This window comes from Petromyzon marinus, chromosome 29 (genome assembly GCF_048934315.1).
Source record: "Petromyzon marinus isolate PM22_M1 ecotype Great Lakes invasive population chromosome 29, UKy_Petmar_22M1.pri1.0, whole genome shotgun sequence".
NCBI classification, from domain to species: Eukaryota; Metazoa; Chordata; class Hyperoartia; order Petromyzontiformes; family Petromyzontidae; genus Petromyzon; species Petromyzon marinus.
Window position 1 is genome coordinate 1,695,395 of NC_133695.1, and position 23,934 is coordinate 1,719,328.

Genomic DNA, 23,934 nt, shown 5'->3' on the forward strand with positions numbered 1-23,934 from the left:
CCAGGAGGTTCAGGAGCAGTCGGTGTCTCTGGGCGCGTGCTCCGGCGTCGCCAAGGTGCAGGAGGGCGGCGCGCACGCGGCCACGGAGGCGCTGGCGGACGCACGCCCCAACAAGCGCTCGCCCAACGCCGTCGTAGCCTCGGCCAGCATCGTGCTGGAGAGCACCGAGACGCTGGAGCAGCCCTAGCTTAGCTGCGGATAGAGCACGGCGCGTTGCGCACTCCGCCACTCGCCCCGTCCACAGGAAGCGAGATCTCCGATGTCGTTTTTTTGGTTGTTACCCAGGGCCGGCACTAGGAAGCGTGCTGGGGGGCTGGGGCACTGCACCACCAATCGTTACCGTTGGCCTTCCAGACAAGTTGATTCTCTTTAGCGGTGCATCTCTGTCATGCCCCCCCCCCCACACACAACAGTACTACTGCCCCCCCCCCCTGTCTAAGGAGCTGGAGTCAGACGGGCCTGGCCGTAACGCGTGTTGTTCGGCATGGTGTCCGATGTGTCAGCTCCGTGAACCAGAAGAAGTTTCTGAATTCACTCATGCAATTGATAAAAAAATTGATATGAATTGAGTTCCTGAAATATACGTTATACACTTTCGCTGTACTGCATTACCCGTGCCCCTGGGTATTTGTGGAGACATTTCTTACGTATACCGTCATGCAACCCAGAAGCATTTGTGTAGTGTGCCAAACTCTGCTGATGAGTCTTGGAGAAGTTGAAACCGGTTTCTGAATTCGGGAGCTTCTTCGGAATATAAATGCAGTTCATGAATTCCGTTCCTGTAGAAGCTCCCAGCACGTGGAGTGAGAAACATTAGGGGTCGTGACATAGATGCAGTGCAACACGAAGTACACATTGGAGTTATACAGGACAGCTGTAAAAACCTACGCATGGAGGCTAACATTCACAGAAATGTTCAAATGTGCCATGAAAAACAATACTTGCAGTTGTCATTTTTTTAAATATATAAAACAAAATAAAATAAATGGACCAACATACAAAAGAAAACCTTATACAACTAAACCCTGTATATCACTGCATTCCGTAACGACTAACCAATTTTCATTTAGGCTACAACTTTACAAATGGGACGAGAAAAAGATAAATGAGACGATGAACACACCAGTCAAAAAAAATATCAGATTCTTGAATTAAAGCACGATCCACCGCCCCAAATCCCCATAATTCATCGAATCGCCGAGGCATGATTCGTTACAACACCTAGTTACCTACGGCTAGCATTCTCTCAATCAAAATAAAAAAAATCCCCTTCGTTTAGAACAGACCCTGTGATCTTCCCTCCTACCCACCCACGCACGCGATTGCCACCACAGGGTCTGACAGACGCTGCAGCTGCAACCAGCTTTGGGTGTTTAGCCAGAGGATATTTCACAATAATTCATGGCAATCATTCACGCTGCTGAAATTCAAACTTGGCGATCGATGTTAGGCTTGAGGGATGCTGTAAACAATACTCATCCACCTGTTGGTGAGCAGATGACTTTCTTTATGAGCAGATGTTCAAAAAACCCTGCTGATGTATTTAACGTCAATAAATTGTAAAAAAATATATATAATCTGAGGGCTTTTAGAACATTTGCATGTTTACAAATTAGTCATTCCCCCTGATCCTATCGTCTCCACCGTATGCTTGCCCTCCCAGGCAACGATCGACCATGCAATATGTCCCTTACTAATCTGGCACTAATTGCCCATTGGTGGTTTCTTTTATACATGAGGCAGAATATATTTAGGTATTAGGTCGAGTTTAAAACGCAGTTGTCTTTAACGTTGAGCAACCTCAAAAATGAAAAAAAGAAGTTGCACGATAATTTGAGTTTTTTTTAAATGACGAAATGATGCCGTTTGTAATGCGTACCTTACTTCTCATAGGCTACGTTAAATACTACCGATGTTTTTATTCCCAGCAAATTGGTAGTGAGAAATTGGCAATACAACTGTTGGCAATTGCAGTGGCCTTGGTGGTCAAACGCATCAACGGGCTATCGCACAAAATTGGTGAGCACCTTAAAGGCATCGCATGAAAAGCGACTTCCTCTCTCCTCCCGCGCTGTCACGAGCGCCGCATTCAAGGAGTCAAAGAGGGCCCACGACCGATTTGTCCTCTCAAGACTGCCGATAGTCAGAAAGTTATTCCAGGGTAACTGGTGCGAGTTTAATAGAACTGGGCCGATAATATATAATTTGAAGGAAAAGGTTAAGATTCGGTGCGATTAAAAAAACATGCAATTACAGAATGAGGTGTCTGGTTAGCCACCCGCAAACTCAGCTTGCACTTGTAATATTCGTAAGTTATAAACAAAAGCTGTAGTGTTAAAATTTAATATTTGTACTTACTCGACTTTTTAATGACATGTAAACGTCGGCACCTACAGCACACTTACATTTGTGAAAAGCCAAATTCCTAACAAGTACTAAATCACACGGACCCTGTTCTTTCACTAAAGCCCCCACCTCTCTTAACCCTTAAGAGCACTCGCCCCGATCTTAACCTCTAACCTTTAACCCTCTGACCACGATTGCCCCCGTATTGCATTTCGTGTTGAGAAAGCCATCACTGATTGACGAAAACACTTCCACGGATATGGTGATGACTGATGGAAGGTGAGGATAAACATGCAGAAATGCATTAGCGTTCAGCCCTTGCCAAAACAGGCGGGCAGAGGTGATGTTTATATTTATACTGGATCATAGCTTTCCACAAGTAGGCTTGTGTTTGCATATATTGCTTCATCCCAACATGGAAAATACAGGGTTGTCGACACAAAGGCACATCCGACTATAACTTGGAATGCTTTAGAAAGGGTTTCAGTTGTTTTTAAAGAAACCTATATTATGGATAATCTGGATAATTATCTTGTTTTAATAACTGTAATGAAATCATCACAACAAATTACAACATTATAGTATAAAAAGTCACGTAGAGGCTAGCCATTACCATCAGATTCATCAATTTGTTCCATGCTTTAAGCTACAAATGAATCCCCTGCACATAACATTAGGGCCACGACTAACAGATTGGGTCCCAAACCTTTTAAGTTCGGTGTTTAGACCGAGTATAATTTAAACAAGGACAAACATGCAAATGCATGCACCCAAACGGTCTAGACACCGATGTCATGTCAACGTCATCGATGAGGGTGAATGCCTGACAAATGTTTTCCATCTTTCATGATCATGAGCATCTCTCATGGCCTCCTGTTCAACGTCTCACTGTTCCCTCCCAAATATGACCTCAGGATTTGTCCCACATATGCCACATTCCTTCTCATCACTTCTCAGCGACTCTTGCTTGTAGCCTCTTTGTTAACTCCTCTTCATTCCTCCTGTTATACATTATTACGTGCACACCACACTACAATGTGCACTGTGTGCAAACACCAATTCGTCCACAACTTTCAAACACGTCACACTCTACAGCAAAGATAGTTTTGTTGAAATAATTAAATCAGACGAGAGTCGAACGTTAACAAATTAACAATTGTTTTTCTTTTACTATATTTGTACAATTCAAGAAGGAAGCTCCCCGATAAGACCCACGTTAAAAGTTTTCAATGACTCGACGAAAAGAAAAATGTATATTTGGCTTTTGCGTAACAATGAAAACAACACGTGTGGGTGTCAACGGGTTACTTACGAACACGTGACTGCATTTACCATTGGGTTGCTGCCTGGAATTAGAAACCCTAAGTTATTACAAGGTACTGGGTGTTTACACATTCGTGTTGTTCTCAACATAACCTTTACTAGAGAGTGCTGTCGGCACTAGTGTGATGTGGATGAGTGTAATTTATTTTCCGAGCGGTGGTGGTGTCTGCCGGGGGGGGCTCTCCCAGGGGTTCAGTGTTGCGGAAGTAATTCAGGGAGGGGGGGGGTCATTCAAGGTCACAGACCGCTTCATCCACCCGGCACAAGCATTTTAATCTCTATCGTCCGTGCAACGGCTGTTCCAACCTAACTTTGGTATTCGAAGACACGACTTGAAAAACACTCGGTTCTTTACTTTGTAGGTAAGCACCTTGGTTGTGAGTTGAGCTTTCCGATACAACTTTGAAGCTTTGTTGACGAGAAAAAACACTTTTCAAGTGACTCGAAGGAGCATGCAAGAGTGGTGTCGTGTTGCAGTGACGCCGCCAGTGCTGGCATTGCAGAACGAGGGAGATTGCTCGTTAACAAAGCTTCAAAATTGTCTTAGGTAGCACAACAGCCACTTGGTCTGGTGTAGTTTCCTTTGGAACATAGTCAACGTAATCGAGGTGCCCAATATAACAATGTTTAGTCCCAAGTACAATGAAACGATATGTTCTATTAATTATCGAACGTGCTTCCGTGTTATCGTTTGAGAAGCAGTACGCAGGGCAGCTCTCAGATTGGTTTTGGCGATGTACCACGTGTAGTTGGGTACAGTGCCTGACGTTTTTCTCTTCAGGAACTCAGTATTCATGTCGCCAAACTGAAAACCCATCAAAGGGCTAGACTGCAGGATTGAAAAAACCTACACACTAGTACGGTTCACAGGTCATTTATAATACGTTTTGTAGACTCTGGTATAAATACCTCGACTGTAACTAAAAGCCAAAGCTAAGCTGGAACAGAGGACAATTGTTACAAATAAAGGGGTGGGAACCAAACCAGAAGATGGGGGGGCAAGGTCACAGATTTTCCGAGCCTCCGAGCGATATGAGTGCTACCCGACACTGCAAGGGCCCAAGCTGCTCCGACAAGGATCACTTGGTCTTTTATGTTTTTGGCAGACACGTGTTTATGTTGTAGCGTTTCTAGTAGGAGTCGTGTTTTTTGTGGTAGCCCCGACAGATGTAACATCCGAATAATCGTTGAATACGGAACGCACTTGCATCGTTGTAGGAAGGCTTTAAGCGTGTTCTTAATAAATTTACTTATCAATAAATCAAAGCACAATGTTGTCGTCTGTGCCTCTAGTTGAATAAAGTGGGGGAAATATTGCCTGTTTTACTGCTGTAGTTAATTTATTAACTTAAATAATACATTTCTCACACGTTGAGATTTCAAAAGTATTTTTCAGCCAAGTTCACTCTTTGTTGGCAGGAACATTCCTGCAGGGGAACACATCGGTAACGTTAGCACGGTGAACAAAACTCGCCGAGAAGGGCATTTCTATTGAAATTACTCCAGGGCCAGTGGCATGGACCCTAGTGTAAGATCTTACCTCGGGCACCCGGGTCCAATTTCTCCTTTCTTTGTAGTGGGGCTTCTGGGCTCCGCTGGCCTGGGGGCCCGTGGTGCATTTCCACCACCTGCACCACACTCTATAGCAGTTGTTCTTAACCTTGACTGCAGCCTTGCACCCCTTTTGGTTCTCAATCGTATTTTTTTATGTTAATACATATAGCTTTGAAGAAACAATGTCGTTGTACTTACATGCCCGTGCTTAATTTGTGTTTTCATGATTTACCTTCGAACAAAAATCCGGCATGCCTCACACCCTCAGAAGGGGCATCTCGCATCCCTAGGCGGGTGCGTGCACCCCAGGTTAAGAACGACTGCTCTATAGCTACCCCACTGCCAGGGGGCATTAAAAGCACCCCCGCCGTACCTAATGTCCACACCTGGTACAAAGCAATACAATGGTCCCAAATTCCCATGCTCGTGGCTCGGAGCTGGCGAAGTCCGCATCGTCGCACCGCCGAGCACGCTCGCACACGAGCTTTAAACGCCCCCCCGGCACCTCCCCCCACCGAACGTCACTGTCGCGGTCTCGCTGGCTCCTGCCACCGGTGCGTGGCACTTGCAGGCGGCTCAGTCGTCCCTGGCCGGTCTCCTGCGGTTGGTGCCGATGTACTGCAGCGCGGTGGTCGCCGGCTTCCCGATCACCTCCGCCTCCAGCAGGGGCTGCAGCACTGGCGGCACCCGGACGCGGCCGTCCTGTGGAGCGGAGCGGTGAGGCGACGGCGGCGGTGGGGGGGGGGGGGGGGGAGCAATTGACGGGGCCCGGCCGTTAACGGCATTAAGCCGCTTGGTGCAAAGGTCCTCGGTGTGAATCCGGCAGGCCGTCCGTGGTTATCGCTGCCGGTGGATTAACCGTAACGTTAAGCATCGTCTGCATCACGAGTGGATGTTGTCGAATGTTGGGACAAAGTGCGGTTCTAGGTAAAAATATGAAGTGGATTCATGTTCAATTCAGTAAGGGACAGCATTCAAATTCTATTTGCAGCCAGAAGTGATTGAAATTCTACACTCCTATGGTGGGGGCGAGTCTTTCTATAGGTTAACCACTGGTGATTTTCCACGACAGGTTCAGTTACTACTTGTCACCGATGTTGTGCATCATGGCTGGGAAATTGAACCGAGGTGGCCACGTTCGTGTGCACGAATCACTGTGCCACTACTCCCCAGAAACATATAGCCACTGGGACTGTTAAGAGATGAAATTACATCTTACACACGCACACTCAAGCATTCACACGGCGCACAAGCTATCTACGGAGACTGAAATACATTTACATTGAAGCCTTTGACATCTTCCATCAAAGCTCATTTATATTGAATTCTACAAGTAATTTACTCGGGGATTACTTTTAACGCATGAATCATCCGGTACATAATGCCTTAATAAATAACCTTAACACTACAAAAAAAAAGCTCGATCAGCCATTCTCACGCTATGACCAAACATGAAAAGTCCAGCTTTCGAGGTTAATCAGGCGGACAATACACACAAAACAAGCAGTGCCTGATCCACTCACAGATGGTGATGTTTAAACAAAGAACAGCTGTATTGGTCAGGTTAAAGTCAAGAGGTCCTCACGGCCAGTTTAATTGATGCCAAGGCACATTGCCGCTTCCTTTTCTTCCTTTTGCTTGATCCTGTTAAGTCAGCATCCAACCTTCAAGATCTGCGCTTATAGTGTCTCACCGCATGGCTCTAGCTTCCCACTTGCAGGTATGTTGAACTTCTTTCGCACAGTACGTAGCCAACCGTGCTAATCGGGGGTGCAGGGAATCGGGAGGTCAATAACCTCTGGGTGCCTATTGCATTGCCGTCAGAATCACCCACCCTCCTTCATCCTGCACACATACCACCCATCACCTCTATCTCCTTTTCCGTAACACGCCTGCGACACTTTCTCGCCACATTCCACTACGAACGTCCCAAGTTATTTACCCCATCCTTCCATGAAATTCCTATCATCCTTTGCGTCTACCTGTACTCAATTACCAGAAGCTCCTTCGCCAGTTGCTTTGCTGTGAAACAGCTAACCTCTAAACTAATGCCCTGGAGGCTGAGGAATAGTTTGACAAGTGTTTGGCAAGAGCAGACTGAAAATGTCATTATGCCCAAGTATAGTCTAATGTGTCTATTCTTCATGGCCTTAAATACTAATTTTGCCTTCATACGTGTGGCAGGGTAGCTCATAGGTAAGATCGCCAAGTTCGTTATCATGAATACTGTTTTCCAATCCATTCAGCTGCCTGTGGTTCGACTAGGTTCAGTGAATTTATGGACTCGGTTATCAAAGATTGCACATTAAAAAGATTGTACATTAAAAAGATTGCATTGAATTTACGCAAAATTTGGCGAATTTAAAATAAAAAATAAAGATTTGACTAACATGAGCATAACATTTCTCTCTGTTGTTGAGTGAGGGCGAGGAAGGGCTGCTCCTCCTCGTGTGGAAAGGACACCAGAACTCAGAAGCAGTTCCGTGAGACTCCCTTCTGCGGAACGTTCTCTAAGAGGGGGCGATGGACTTGTCTGTGAGAGCTCGTAAATGATTATTCATCTCAGGACACGATGCCGATAGCACAATGGGGATAACTTTTCTTTTTTTAAAGGAAAACATTTATAAATGTTACCTTCATTTGGTATGTCTCAAGGATAGCGATGAGTAATCGTGGCACTGCGCATGCTGTCCCGTTCACCTGCCAAAGGTAAAAAACAAAACAATAATTTACACTAAAAACCGGATATATTTTTTGTACTTACTTTGAAAAAATTGTCAAATAAGCAATAGAATCTACCGCATTAACAGTCAGATTAACAATTGGTACTGGTGCATCAATAAACGTGAGTGCAACGAGAAAGGCATGTTTTGTTTACCGTGTGGGCATATTTAAGATTCCTGGACGAATCAAAGTACTTGATATGAAGTCTCCGACTCTGGTAGTCTGTGCAGTTGGAGGTACTTGATATCTGCAACAGCCAGAGGAAATATAATTATCAAATGAGCATCAATTACCAACTAAATTCATCATAATTTGATTCTTATTTTTTTGCTGTAATTTCCCCTGGATGTATCCAGATTGTGCTATTGGTGTCATGTCATGAGACAAATAATCAATTCACGCCCACCCTGCAACTGAGAGTAATGATTGTAGGATGACAGTCAAACCAATATTTTCAATCTGCAGGGATGGATTTTTTTATCCAAATTAATGCAAAACCAAATTTAATGGAATGTTTTTTTTGTGTATCTGCAGTCATTGATGCTGAGAACAGCAACTCACACTAACACTTGAGAACCCGGTTTAAACAAAGGTGGTTACCTGGATTGAACCCAAGATCTGTGGTACCAGCTCAGCGTTGACCTCTCAGTCATCAAGCCATCTCCCAGGAAATACATAATTAAGCTATGCAATATTTTACGGGTGGTTCTTAGAAGAGTAGTTCAATACAACAGTACGGCAAACCACGGGAGAACCTTGCTCCAATCCAAGGTAACCACACAATATAACGTCAAATTCAATTTAACAATACTATCTTCAGATTCTTTGGAAGTTATTCAATTATATTTTAGAAAGTGTGGCAAGTGCTGTGACACCCTCTGATGGAATACTGCTTACGTGAAAGATACGCAGGTGTAAGGATACACCACTCTCGGGTACTGCACACATGACTGTTTAGGTGTCAACTCACTACGTACTCTTTATATAGTCTCAAAATATGAACAGTTTGTACTCTACACACATCACTGTTGTCACTTTAGAGGCCCATTGTTTTTACATTTGTTACATTTTACATTGGGGGACTCCACAAACCTCGCCAAACTTTTCACGGCCTGGCATCCAGGCCTCAATGTCGTATTTACGGTAAGCGGGAAGGCCCAACTCCTCTGTCGGCATATCCAAAACCCTGAAACGAACCAACAAGGACACTCATACGGCAAACGTCGTTGAAATCAAACTGAGTGAAGGTGGCTGGGGTGGCTCAGGACTGAGAGCACTTCCGAAGCACGACTCAAAAACCCCCGAGTTCAAATGTGGGCAGCTATCGGTGACGATTCTCTAGTTTAGCGAATTGATGGTTTAAGACCAGTTAAACAGTGACTGGACAAAAACAAAAATGCCAGATATTATCATTTATATTTTCATTAATTTACATAAGTTGGAGCTATGAATGAAACATGTACTTGAATCGATATATGATAAACACTTTTTCTAGGCCATGTAAAATGTGTCTCCTGAGTGTGGATACAATAAAAGATGTCACTTGAATTGGCTCTAGGATCACTCCTCCTTGCCAATAGCACAGCATCATGTCATTATACGCACACAGTGCGAGGCACACCTTAAACATTCATTATGAAGTTGGCCAAACATCTCTGAACAATTTGTTTTATATATATAAATCCACGTGACCACAGGGAGAACATGCACAAACTCATAATATACAGGCGTCGGGATCGGGATCGAACCCACGACCTCCGACATACCAGGCGAGGTAGTTAACATCTCGCCACTGCGAGATAGGACCACAGAGCTTTGGCAATTGCTGTCCTAAAACCGTGCACATTACAAAATGTATATTTTTATTATTTCATTGTTTCCCTTCTACGTGACTTTACCGAAAGAACCAAGAATATGAATATAAATTCTAAGGCGTTTTAAGTTTCAATATGCATAAAAAATATGATTTCATACTTATTCTAAACACGCTTACACGATGATCAGCCCTTGCCACAAGCGGCCTCACTTGTAGTGCAGGCCCAGGTCTGAGTAGATCTCCTTCTGGATGGAGAGGAACTCATCGAGGAGATCATTGCTCTCGTTTCCACTTTCGGCAGCCGTCACCCCAAACATCTCCACCTGCAGACACGCGACCCGGGCAGATTGACAGGGAAGACAAACAAGCCACCAGCAGTTACATTTCGATTTAAAGCTTTCGTGACTGCAGGGATTCATCTTCTTGGTTCTTTCGGTAAAGTCACGTAGAAGGGAAATAATAAAATAATAAAAATACAACATAATAAAATAAAATTCTCACGAGGTTTTGGCCACAACACAAGTAGCCTTCTTCAGGTGAAGGAACAGAACTGTCGGGACGACAGCGCTTCAATGAACACTGCTAAGCTTGGCAGCGTATTTTAAGCTGGGTGGGAGGAGCAGAGCGCCTTGACAAAGGAGTTTACATATCAACAGAATAATTTAGCATTGAAGTAGCTGTGTTAATGTGAGAGATTACCAGGATGTTAAAGTCAGAAATTAGCATGTAACTGGGAGATTAGCATGATGTTAGTGTGATGAATTAGCATGTAACTGGTCACGGAAGTAGCTATGTTGAAGTCAGAGTTTACATATCAACAGAGGCATTTAGCATATTGACCCTAAATAACTGCAACTTCCCAACTATCATACAATAAAACGATGTGAAAGAACTAAATATAAACTACATCAATATAATCAATGTACTCAATATATTCTCCAAAAAGTTGAGCTATTAACATTAAGTAACTGGGTATACACTACACTATATAATGACTACCATATAGTGAACCGATACAAAATAAAAATATCAAATACATCAATATCATCAATATACTCAATATACTCTCCAATAAGCTGAGCAACGAACAATAAGTCATTATACATTACACTTCTATGTCGCAAAAATTATTATAATATGCCTCCAACTAATCTTTTTTCTTACATCTCACGATTATACCCCATATTATAAACTGCCATAGACAGACCCCAACATTGAATTATACACTGCAATACTATACACTACCCTATACTTTAGTGTAATGTTTAATATAATTTATTTGGTAATATATAGTATCGTAATTGTATAGTGAATATACAGCAGTGTGGTATACAGTAGGGTTGGAAAAATAATAAATAGTGTAATAAACCTACCATTAAAATTATAGACTGATCATTTCTTTGTAAGTGGGCAAACGTACAAAATCAGCAGGGCATCAAATACTTTTTTCCCTCACTGTATAATTGAATGTTGGGGTCTGTCTATGGCAGTTTATAATAAAAATATTAGTTGGAGGCATATTATCATAATTTTTGCGACATAGAAGTGTAATGTATGACTTATTGTTATTAGCTCAGCTTAGTGGAGAATATATTGAGTACATTGATTATATTGATGTGGTTTATTGTACAGCTTGGTGAGAAGGTGACAACAGTTGGTGCGATTATTCGCAAATGGAAGAACACAATCCCTCGGCCTGGGGCTCCATGCAAGATCTCACCTCGTGGAGTTGATATGATCATGAGAACGGTGAGGAATCAGCCCAGAACTACACGGGAGGATCTTGTCAATGATCTCAAGGCAGCTGGGACCATAGTCACCAAGAAAACAATTGGTAACACACTATGCCGTGAAGGACTGAAATCCTGCAGTGCCCGCAAGGTCCCCCTGCTCAAGAAAGCACATATACATGCCCGTATGAAGTTTGCCAATGAACATCTGAATGATTCAGAGGACAACTGGGTGAAAGTTTTGTGGTCAGATGAGACCAAAATGGAGCTCTTTGGCATCAACTCAACTCGCCGTGTTTGGAGGAGGAGGAATGCTGCCTATGACTCCAAGAACACCATCCCCACCGTCAAACATGGAGGTGGAAACATTATGCTTTGGGGGTGTTTTTCTGCTAAGGGGACAGGACAACTTCACCGCATCAAAGGGACGATGGACGGGGCCATGTACCGTCAAATCTTGGGTGAGAACCTCCTTCCCTCAGCCAGGGCATTGAAAATGGGTCGTGGATGGGTATTCCAGCATAATGACCCAAAACACACGGCCAAGGCAACAAGTGAGTGGCTCAAGAAGAAGCACGTTAAGGTCCTGGGGTGGCCTAGCCAGTCTCCAGACCTTAATCCCATAGAAAATCTGTGGAGGGAGCTGAAGGTTCGAATTGCCAAACGTCAGCCTCGAAACCTTAATGACTTGGAGAAGATCTACAAAAAGGAGTGGGACAAATCCCTCCTGAGATGTGTGCAAACCTGGTGGCCAACTACAAGAAACGTCTGACCTCCGTGATTGCCAACCAGGGTTTCGCCACCAAGTACTAAGTCATGTTTTGCAGAGGGGTCAAATACTTATTTCCCTCATTAAAATGCAAATCAATAACATTCATGACATGCATTTTTATGGATTGTTTTGTTGTTATTCTGTCTGTCACTGTTCAAATAAACCTAGCATTAAAATTATAGACTGATCATTTCTTTGTAAGTGGGCAAACGTACATAATCAGCAGGGGATCAAATACTTTTTTCCCTCACTGTACATGCTAATTCCTCACACTAACATCATGCTAATCTCCCAGTTACATATGCTAATTTCTGACTTTAACATCCTGCTAATCTCTCACATTAACACAGCTACTTCAATGCTAAATTCTTCTATGTAAACTCCTTTGTCAAGGCGCTCTGCTCATCCCACCCAGTTTAAAATATGCTGCCAAGCTTAGTAGTGTTCATTGGAGCGCTGTCTTTCCAACAGTTCTGTTTCTTCACCTGAGAACGGCTACTTGTGTTGTGGCCGAAACGTCGTGAAAATTTTATTATGTTTTATTTTTATTATTCCCCTTCCACGTGACTTTACCGAAAGAACCAAGAAGATGAAGCCACCAGCAGTTCGCAGCGCGGTGTGTTGCGTGATTAACACCGGGGGTCAGGGAGTTTATGTGCAACCCCTTTCTGTGAATCTGCTGCTCGATGAGGGCCTCCCAATGCTCTGTGGGGCTTGGGGGTTATTCCATCTTAATTTAGTACTCAACAAAGGTCTGAAGCGTCGATATGGAAGCACAGAATTATAGTAAACAATGGATTTCGCTGCATTGCCATCTGCTGCCCAACGCATATCCCATATCAACCAATAATAAAGAACCTGCTGTGCAGTGATCATGCATCCAAGCACTCTCCAGACTCCATCCGGCCTAGCTTCCGAAATCTGATGAGGTTGGGCGTACGTTTGGTGATTTGGTCATAGTCGTCACTAAAAAGATGACTGCAAAACAAAAATTAGTTTTTCCTAAGCTCGGCTTTCATAATTGAAAGCAGAATACTGAACTGTGCAGGCTAGGAGAGGGTTAGCATGTTAGTTTAACACATAGGCTTTCACGATCAATTAATAATAAAGATTTTGAGTTAGATCGCGTAAATATAAACGTGTTGTAACCCATAATCAATTCTGGCAAATCGCCTGATGAAGCTGGTTGTAAAAACCAGTGAAACGTCATACTCAAATTGTAAATGTTGTGCGTTTACTTCTCCAACACACCGGTGGGCTGAACTAGTAACTAAATGGCACGTTTTGTTTACGTGACAAACCTTACTAATTGGCTGTCTCCGGTGGTGGTGGTGGGTTAGCGAAACATGTATACGCGCTCTAACCCAAAAACCTTTATTATGAATTGTCAGTGGGCTGCACTGAAACTCAGGCACACCTTCATCAGGTGTGCAGGCGAGGAGAGGGTTCGTGTGTTAGTTGGTGGTTCGTTAGCGTTGTCAGTGGGCTGTAATGAAACTCAGCCACACCTTAGTAAAGTGATGCACGCGGTAGAGGCCCCACGTCTCCTTGCCAGTCTCTGTCTCGGCCCTGTAGCAAGTGCTGCAGCAAACTATCCTGCAGAAGGAGCAGCGTCCACACAACCACCACGTCATGAAATATAAAGCCTTCCAAAACCCATGCAGACAAAGGTGTTCCCGTAAAATACGTTGCCAAGGTGGAGCACTTAAAGCAGGAAGACTGTACAGCTATGTCACGGATAAACAGTAGAATGCTGTCTAAATGTATGTTTAACATGTCAAAGAAGGAATATCCACCTCAAGGGCAGGTCCTTCAATTCCACTGCATGATCCATGAAGTAACCTGCAAGAGGCAGAAAATGACACGGGAGAACCGAACTACACTTGCTTAACAAAACACACTCTCACGTGTTTACATCACCATTACACCACGTCTCTCAACGGATAACGGCCAGTGGTCAAAACTAGCGGTGGAGTGGCAGCCAAAGGAAGAAACACGCTCAAAGGAACGCTGAAATAAGTGTGTTTGCAGGTGCTCGATATAGTTAAATTGATGGGACTGTGATGAATGGTGATGGGTTGGAGAGGCCTAAATCTGCCAGTGGATTATGTCACAGCTGACGATGATGATAGGGACATGGGTTAAGATCTAAACTGATCCCACACTTGAAAGCCTCTGATTGTGAACCGTGTGCTTTAACCACAATGCCAACTGGAAAAAATCTATTTAGAATACGGCTTAGGGACAGTTCTGGAAGCCTCACCGGCGATGCCAACCTCGGAGGTACCGGCCAGGTTAAGGTCCTTGAATTTGGCAGGGTCCAGCGAGTAAAGCTGAGACGTCTTGGCACTGGGACACATTCCACAGCCTTCCTAGGGGTGAGAAGAGACCCATGCAATATGACAAGGCACACCAGTGCTATTGCAGCAAGCATCCATGGGATTTCAGCAAAACAGGGACATATGCATTTACGTTACGTGCGTACTTCTTAAATGTAGTACTAAAAGATAGGTAAAGCTGTAGCTCTGCAATGTCTTGCTCATGCCACTGCTGCTAGAAGGGCCTCCACTCGAGAACGCTCCAGACAGCCGCTCTGGAGGGTACTTTTGGCCTACTCTTTCATGGTGGCTAGACTTCTTGGAAGAGGGAGAAGTGCTCACGTGTTATTTCACCACACGCAATCTGACAATTGACTGTGGTGTTCCCATTTATACTGCTGGGTGGACAGAATCTTCAAGAAGATTGAAAAAACTTTCACCATTGGACATCATATGGGAGAGATCGAACCGGCGACTTGTGGATTTCAAATCCAGCTCGATGACCTCAATCAATTATTATTTTACGTGCCAATATCGCCCTCAATAAAGCAGGCATCAGTGCACATTATAGCGTAACGGGAAGGGTACAGAGGGCACGGAGCAGCAGGAATGAAGAAAGAAACTCGTCATGGCCTCAGCGGCTAACACCGACTGAGCAGGGTAAATTGCAACCGTGCGCAACGAATCACATAAGAAAGCTCAGTAGAAATACAATTAATGAACGTGAAAGAGGCAGTTTTTTAATTTTACATTTTGGATTTGATGGGAAGGCGTCTGAATAGGTGTGTATTGCACAAAATGGTTGTGTGACCTATATACACCACAACATCCCATATTTGTAATGGAATGTGAGATTTAATTCGAATACCTCTGTTAAATGGTTGTATGAACAGCACCTGGTTGTGTAAAATTCCTTAGAACAAACTAAACTTGCGAGAGCAGATACAAGCAAAAATATAACAAAGATTGCAAAATCATGAGATAGATTCAATTTGATTACAATTATTTGTTAAGCCCTATGTGGTTTCATTTCAATTTCATGGCAGCTTGGCAGTGATGTTTTTGAGGACTATTACACCAAGGAATTGCAGATAATAAAAAAGCACATTTGTTGCTCAGTATGATGTAACTAATTATTTTGTCCGTAACCACGTAAATGTTCTGACTTACAAAAACAACGCCTTTGAGCATGTCGGGCACAGACAGGGCTACGAAACCCTGAAATACAAACACACATTCGTACACAAGAGACATTAGTAAAACAACATGCTCATGATTTTGCCATTTATTGAAAACCTATAGTGTTCATACGTTCGTTATAAAATAAGGCATTACAAATAGAATTCAAGGCTTTATCAAGAGATAAAGTCAGGTGCAGGTTGCGGGCAGGTAGTAATATAGAACGTATACTAAAATTAATAATAGAATACTGTGTTTGATTCATTTGTACAGAGGCTTAAGATGCAGATGCATTTAGATTCCCTATGAATCTAGGCCAAACCCAGAAGAACTCTTACCCAACTTCCAATGGCACATCCAAGCCGAACCACCCGTACCCTCAAGGTACGGGTGGCTTTCCACTGGCTACTTCGTGAGCTGCGCCAGAACCAAACTGTGATACGTTGTCCTCACAAGACATTTGAATCTGACTCTGGTCCTAACAGAGCCAGGGGAAGGAATGATGACGCTTTTAGTGTGCGTCACATCAATCAGTACAATGTGAGGACACCGCGTCATCTACTTAAGTCTCGACATGTTCATTGCGTGGAGTGACTCAGGTTCAGTGGTAGAAAAATAAAGTGGCGCCTCAGCAGCTGCTGCATCGAGCTCGCTTGGCATTGCCGCGGGCACTGCTCAGTTGCACAGAGCAAAAGAAGCGTCTCTTTTTCTTCTGAGGTGTGCCTAAATTCCGTGTGAAAATCTAAACGTGGTACGATTTCGTTGTTACGCTCGAGATTTCCCGCTTCGGGGTTAAGAGTTGGAAGCTCCAAACAAGCTGAACGGGCAAGTGCAAGTGTTCCACGCGATGGGCATCCACAGCAAGTACCCTCGCAGCATCCTCACCCGTCGCTTGAGCTTCTTGAGGGCAAAGTGGGCGAGCGCGTGTTCCAGCTCGGCGCCCGCGCCTCGCAGATAATACGAGCGATGCCCAGACACGTGTGACAGGTGCCTGCGTCAGAGGCGGGAGGGGACACGCCGGGAGGGGGGACGTCAAGGCAGGGGGGGAAGTGGGGTGAGTGGAGGGTGGAGAATGACGATTTTGTTTCAACGTGAAGAGTGATCAGAGATGGCTGGCGTGTTTGCTGGATGTTGGGCACGTGACAATGCTACCCCCCCGAATCCCAGGGGTCAGCAACCTGCGGTTCCGGAGCCGCGTGCGGCTCTTCAAGGACTGCTTCGTGACATTATTTATTTAGGACCACCACCTCTCGTATTAGCATGCATTGCAGCTCTAGAAATATTTAGTTTATTTTTTTACCGAATTAAAAAAAAGTCTCTTCTTGTTATTTTGGGTGCCGATCCCTGCCCCGACCTCCTGTCTGTGGTGAATGAATCGATTCCCCACTGCATACCGAATGGACACATCAGCTGGTCAAGGAAAATGTGGTATAAGAAAAAAATGGGTAAAACATTTGCGTGGAGATTGATAACACAGCTCATGAATATGTATGGAAATGTGAGTATTTGCTTCAGATAAACACAAATACTAAACAATATCATGCCCTCCGAGCAACCCTTCCCAGTACTCACTTCTGTCGTATTATGTCCAACTTCTCCCCGATGTCTAAATGTACACGTGGTTTAAAATCAAATTCTGCAACAACAAAAATATTTCAATAGTCAGTCGTCTTAATATATTTAAAATACAAAATACTGAAATACATAATTTAGAAATATGCCCATTTTTACTTTATATACATAGATCGTTTAATCAGTCGCTGATCTTTTCATTACGAAATGCAGGGCCTAGCTTTGATGGGTAATGTGTTATTAGTTTACGAATGAAAGCTGTCTCGAAGGAATTCACTTTTAATAATTTTACCTGGCTTTTGACCTACAGTTTCCAGCACCCTGGCTTGGCTCTCATCACCAACGGGCTGTCATAGAAACAGAAAGAAATCAACAGTCCCAGTGCAACTGTCTCCAGCTCCAATGAAATAGACCAAATGCGTAATTTTAATTACAACTGTGGTTGCATGTTTTGCAGCCTTATCATTTTGTATACATCGGCAAAAATGTGTGTGTGTATATACATGGAGAGGAATAGCAAACACAGGCTTACTCAAAAGATACAATGTAAGGTGCAGCCCTGCAATGTCTTGCTCAGGCCACTGCTTGTGGAAGGGCCTTCACGAGAGTTCCACTAGAAGGCATTGTAGTCTATTCTTCCATAATGGCTAGTACTCTTGGAAGAGGTGAGAGTAACTGCACGTTATCACACAACACATGACCTATGCATTGGCTAACTGTATATATTAGCTAATTATAATTCACTTCCTCGACTAGTTAATGAAATATTATTTGGGTCTTTCAGTAACAAATACAAAAATAAAATAAACAAAAAGCTCTAATGAAATATCACAATGTCGGATGACGATCTGATCGACAAATTGATTACTTTTCTACCACTGTGAAGTATACACGAAATCTATAGAGGCTGCAAGGTTTGGCTGGTTATAGTTCAACTACTTAGAGCTGCAGTAGCTTCCACCTCCAGTTGCTGAGCACAGGCCCAAAGACCCAGAAAGCCGAGTGGCCAGCATAAAACAGTGAGATGTAAATTGTAATATATGAAAGTTAATACATTCCTTCAATTGAACAAGGCTTTAAGAAGTTGGGAAAACAGATTACGGGAGGGCATTCCAAAGCAGAGCAATGCGAGGAAAAAGGCAGAAAGAAAAGTGGTTTGACCAGCAATGATGTAACCCAGTTAGTGAGTGGGTGGGTGAATACGCTTGTGGGTGCGTGAGCGAGTAAATGAATGAGTGAATGTATTTGGTGTGATATGCGGTATGGTGGCTGAACAGTCTGAGATGAGACTAAAATGTCAGTCGGCAGCGAGGCAAATGGAGACATACCACGCTGGGGTGCGTGCGGTTGGGCAACTGCAGAGCTTTGAGATAGAATTTCTCATCCAGCTCAGTCATCCGGTCATAAAGGACGTTGAGTTTTACACGGATCTCCCGACCTTCTCTGCGTAGGCGCTGGTAGTCTGGGATCTGAAACAGGAGAACAAATCAATAACTTATGTTTATTTCCCGCCATTGCCAATGAGTATGGATGCAAAGCACAATGAATTCTGCATTGTTAGCTGTATTATGGTTAATTATTTTCGTGTTAAAATGACAGCTGAGATGTCTATGACAAAATCACCCAGACTACGTACTATATGGTCAAATCTCAGAAGCTAGGGGGAATTTTGAGCCTGTTAAGTATTTGGATGGGCGATTACCATGACCAACGGGTTGTCAAAGATGCCTATGAAACGATGCTAGGCTGCAAGAAACGAAGACATTGCAGAAAATTCCGCCGTTGTGCTGTGCTTCGATATTCTCACGTCTACGCACCCCAGCGCTCATCAACCCGCACCGGCGAGTGCGGTAAAGTTTGGCTACATAAAGCAAATAACTATCGTGGCGTGGAGAGGCCCTCATCCAGCAGTTGACTGGCAGAACTGGCATGCATGTACAACATGAAACGATAAAAACAATTTGGCAGATAAAAACTTAAAACACTTTTCTGTTTGACAACTTGAACAGGAAACTACCTGAAACTGACATCCATTTGCCTTCCGGGAACAATAACGAGCCCGACAGCCCTATCAAGCATGACATGAGCCTGAAAAGAAAAAAAGGTCTTTGGTTCCAAAAGTAAGAAGCCATAGCAGTGTTTTAATGAAGACGGTATTTTGATGCTGCAACTCTGTATACCAGACGTAGATGTTTTAGTATATGGCACAATGAGGTGCAACGCTAATAAACAAGTAGCAGTAAACCGTCTTTAAAAGCCTTCGACATTAATGCTCGGGGGTTAATGCCCTTGCGATTCAATTATATTCTTTGTGATTTAAGGGTCACGATTCAACTCAAGAGCCAATTCGTGTTTGTAATATTATGTATTTGAGTGGTTGGAGGGGTCATGTGAACACTACTAATGCTAAAATTACTAAACTACACCGTCTACAAGAATACACACACAATTAAACTCTGTTATACTCGTAATACCCGACATGTTAAGTGCGATGTACATGTTCATACGGTTAGGAAAATGTAGCACTGTATTGCACAATGGAAGAAATGTTTCAGTAACGTACACGAAATGTAATGACAATTTAGCCACTTTACTAAACACTTACCGAAGACACGGAAGATTTCTCATTGTTTTCCTGCAAAAACAATGAAACATTAACAAACGCTGAAAATTCTACTTTAAAACAGTATACAAAAGATTGTCAACGGAAACATGTATTTTTATATTCTTAGTTTTTTCGGTAAAGTCACGTTGAAGAGAAACAACAAAATAACAAAATATATATACTAAGAATATGAATTACTGCAGTCACGAAAGCTTTAAATCAAAATGTATTTTTATGTTCTACGTATCATTATGTCCACAACGCAATATAATCCTGAATGCCCTTCAAATATGGTACTCGAGTACATTCCAAAAACAAATTGTCACATACTGTGTCTAAACCTTGAACAGGTAGGTACAATATCACTGGAAGCAGTGAGCCCAAGTGTCATATTCGACTCACCACAATGTGTTTGATTTGCGAAGCGACCTGAGACTTTTCATCCTCCAACAATGCCACTTGGGCTTTCACGTCCTCCAATTGCTTCCATGTCGAAATCTGTAACGTCCCCGTATGAGAAAAACAACCGACGTTTCATTTCCAGAACTCCCACCAAACTGATCCCAGCACAGAAAACCATCAACGTTTAATGTGTCCAAATTTGTGGCGAAGTTACACTGATTAAGCTCCATGAGAATAAACATACAGCATTGGTTTTGAATTCTTTGGTTCTTTCGGTAAAGTCACGTAGATATAAAAATAAAGTAAATAAAATAATAAATAACAAAAAAACACGAATGTAGCCTGTTGCCTGGTTCTAAATCGGAGTGTACTGGCAGTCTATAATGTAGACTGTAGCCTGGTTATTAAGCTGAGTGTACTGGCAGTCTATAATGTAGACTGTAGCCTGGTTATTAAGCTGGGTGAGTGTACTGGCAGTCTATAATGTAGACCGTAGCCTGGTTATTAAGCTGGGTGAGTGTACTGGCAGTCTATAATGTAGACTGTAGCCTGGTTGTTAAGTTTGGTGAGTGTACTGACAGTCTATAATGTAGACTGTAGTAATGGTTAAGCTGGGTGAGTGTACTGACAGTCTATAATGTAGACTGTAGCCTAGTTCTAACCTGAATAAAATAAAAATAGCAGTCACGACAGTTTTAAGTCATTGGTTTTGTGTCAGGCAGAGCGGGTGGAAAAGTGGCAGTGGATGGGGAGGTGCTGCCCTCTGCTGTATGGAGCAGATGTCACGAAGAGTTGAACGGATCTCAAGAGGAAAACGAATGTGAAATATACTTTCGCAGCCGTTCCCTCATAGTAAATGTTACACTTGCCTCTCTACGAGATGTGGTTTCTTAATCTGAAGACACGACACCTACGGTAAAATTCGGTATAGTCACGCAGAAGGGAAACAACAAAATAACAAAAATATAAAACAATAAAATTATCACGACGTTTCGACTGCAACACAAGCAATCATCATCAGGTGTGAAAACCACAGCAAGAAATTTTGAAAAAAAAAGTGGTTTTCACACCTGATGATGATTGCTTGTGTTGCAGTCGAAACGTCGTGAGAATTGTATTGCTTTATATTTTTATTATTTTATTGTTTCCCTTCAACGTGGTGACTTTACCGAAAGAACCAAGAATATGAATCCCTGCTGTCACGAAAGCTTTAAATCAAAACCACTCATATTCTTTACATCCTGTCAGCAGCTCCTCCTTCACTCGCCCTATGCTTCGTGCTCCACGCCCGGCTGCTGTTCATGTTACATTATTGCCATTGTGATCGCATTCAATGCAATGTGATTAATCCCACGGCGTGTTCCCGTGGCTCGCCCTTGGGCTACCCGACTATAACTCACTCTTTCCTGTTTCCGTAGACTGTTTTGTATTGTAAGTCGTAGACGGATCGGTGTCAGTTATAATAGGGGTTTTTCCCCCTTTTTTCTCGCAACAAAACTGAAACTTTTTTTTTACAAGGATTCATGTCTGCATTAACCACAATACCTGCAGTCAAAATGCAAACAAAAAAACATACTATGATGATATATGATGCATTGTCCTTGAAACTGATTGGTGTGGACCAAACATTGTCCTTGAAACTGATTGGTGTTGACCAAACAGTTTCAAGGACAATGCATATATTATCATAGTATGTTTTTTGTTTGCATTTTGACTGCAGGTATTGTGGTTGATTTAAAGCCGCATTGTCCTTGAAACTGTTTGGTCAACACCAATCAGTTGTTATCATAGTATGTTTTTTGTTTGCATTTTGACTGCAGGTATTGTGGTTAATGCAGTAACATTAATCCTTGTAAAAAGGTTTCAGTTTTGTTGCCATAACAAAGGGGGGAAACCCTATTATTACATTTTGGTACTGGCAAAGGATGTCTAATGATGTGGATTGGTGTCAGCTCAAGAGTTTTCCTGTTCAAGTTGTTCAAACAGAAAAGTGTTACATGTTTAAATAAAAAAAGCAAAATGTTATTCACAAAGTCGTTTTTTTATGTTAAAGAATCTCGCGTGCGGGCCAGGCAACTCGTCATTACCTCTCTGCCCGCGTCTCCTCTCGTCTTTTAATGCATCATCATCATTATTATTGCGAGTCGTTTCATGGCAAAACTCTATACATTTTGTTAATTTACACCGCCTTGTGGTGAAGGCAATAAGCGACGCTTTGGGCAATGTGCTTTCTTCGTCCCACCAGATGCGGTGTTGAACTTATTTCGCACCGTACGTAGCCAAACGTGGTAATCGGTGCGGGGGAAAGGGCGACAAACTAAACACATCAGTTGGAAAGAAATTCGTTTTCTATTTAAAACTCGGGAGGTGTAGCTTATGATGTGACACGAAGAGCCATTGCTGAAACATCGTGTATTGTTTCCTCGTGTGTGTGTTTTAGCTCGTGCTATTAAGGGCCATTGACCGAAACGTCGCATACAGTATTATATACGTATCCTGTTAAGGTCACGGTGTGACTGACGAATCCTTTGAGTCTTGTTATATTTGTGCACCACTGACAACGAATCACCATCATCACCACCACCACCAAATCATCGGTTTCGCATGCCAATCTCCAGGTGTCTCTCACGATGTCGTGCACGTCTCGTCCCGCCAGCTCGCCCTTGCGCGCCTCCACGTTGCTCGTCCACGCCTCGCTGAGGCGGCACACGTGCGCCATGTCGAGCTCGGGCTTCTCCGAGTAGCCGTCTCGCACGTGGCTGTACAAGCTGCTCACAGTGCCGCCGCTACTGCCGCTACTACTGCTGCTGCTGTTGTCGCGGTAGCAGCCGCGCAGGCCGCTGGTGCAGCCGCGGCGGAACCTGCCCGTCGTCGTGGCCGGGAGACGCAGCGAGGAGGAGGAGGAAGAGAAGGAAGAGGAGGAGGAGAAGGCGGCGAGGCGGCCACAGAGCGAGGGCGAAAGTCGCAGCACGAAGGGCGCCGCCATTGTGGCGACTCTCACCCGGGGGTGGTGGGGGCGGGGACGCGCGGGCGCGGCACAAGGCGGACGATTCGGCAGCAGCCACATTCACTAACGCCGCTTGCAGATTCGCGTTGACGAAATCTTGACGACTTAAAGCGCGACTGCAGGAATTCATACTGTTTGGGTCTTTCGGTAAGGGGGCCGTCCATAAATGACGTCACGCACCTAGGTGGGGGTGGGGGGGTTCAGACATTTGTGACGACGGGGGGGGGGTGAGAAATGTGACGTCACATCAAAATGCGCAACTTTAAATAAATATAGACAACACGTTCTACTTAAATAGACTTTTTAATAAATGTTTTCTCCTACAACATCAGAGTGCAGCGCCACATTAAATACGCACTACAATTACAATAAAGCGATTTGAAGCATGTGTTTTTTTGGGGGGGGCAGAGCTTTGTGACGTCATATTTGAGGGGGGGTCTGACTTTTTGTGACGCCGTGTAACTAGTGGGGGGGGGGGGGTCAAAAATCGTGTGACGTCATTTATGGACGGCCCCTAAAGTCACGTAGATCGGTTCAAAGAAAAACGTCGTAGTTTTTAATTTTCTTTGAACCTATTTACCGAAAG

At 43.6% G+C, this 23,934-nt stretch overlaps 2 protein-coding genes across 6 annotated transcripts in view; one reads left to right on the forward strand and one right to left on the reverse strand.

Annotated features, from left to right (window-relative positions):
• The window catches only part of LOC116947366 (cysteine-rich motor neuron 1 protein-like), a 55,288-nt gene extending 50,353 nt beyond the window's left edge, over nt 1–4,935 (forward strand). For all 5 annotated transcript variants that reach the window (XM_032963010.2, XM_032963014.2, XM_032963011.2 and 2 more), the window contains one exon: nt 5–4,935. In XM_032963010.2, the coding sequence (XP_032818901.1) occupies nt 5–187 (183 nt within the window). In that variant the 3' untranslated portion in view covers nt 188–4,935. The remainder of the gene's footprint in view (nt 1–4) is intronic.
• SARS2 (seryl-tRNA synthetase 2, mitochondrial) lies at nt 3,488–23,491 on the reverse strand. The gene is made up of 16 exons (XM_032963015.2): nt 22,971–23,491; nt 20,342–20,437; nt 19,940–19,969; nt 18,663–18,803; nt 17,627–17,681; nt 17,335–17,398; nt 16,648–16,753; nt 15,754–15,801; nt 14,529–14,637; nt 14,062–14,107; nt 13,774–13,861; nt 9,974–10,086; nt 9,040–9,133; nt 8,102–8,194; nt 7,858–7,923; nt 3,488–5,925 (listed from the first exon to the last, which is right to left on the reverse strand). The coding sequence occupies exons 1-16, from the start codon at nt 23,406–23,408 to the stop codon at nt 5,800–5,802; spliced, it is 1,713 nt and encodes a 570-aa protein (XP_032818906.1). The 5' UTR covers nt 23,409–23,491; the 3' UTR covers nt 3,488–5,799.
• Nucleotides 23,492–23,934: the final 443 nt, after the last annotated feature.

Bases quoted from the DNA above. Each gene is read 5' to 3' on its own strand.
- SARS2 (XM_032963015.2), bottom strand. From the start codon at position 23,408: ATGTGGCTGCTGCCGAATCGTCCGCCTTGTGCCGCGCCCGCGCGTCCC. The intron at 8,195-9,039 runs GTTTGTGGAGTC...TGGCTGTTGCAG, and splicing joins GCCGTGAAAAGTTTGGCGAG to ATATCAAGTACCTCCAACTG. The intron at 7,924-8,101 runs GTAAACAAAACA...TACCTTTGGCAG, and splicing joins ATCTTAAATATGCCCACACG to GTGAACGGGACAGCATGCGC.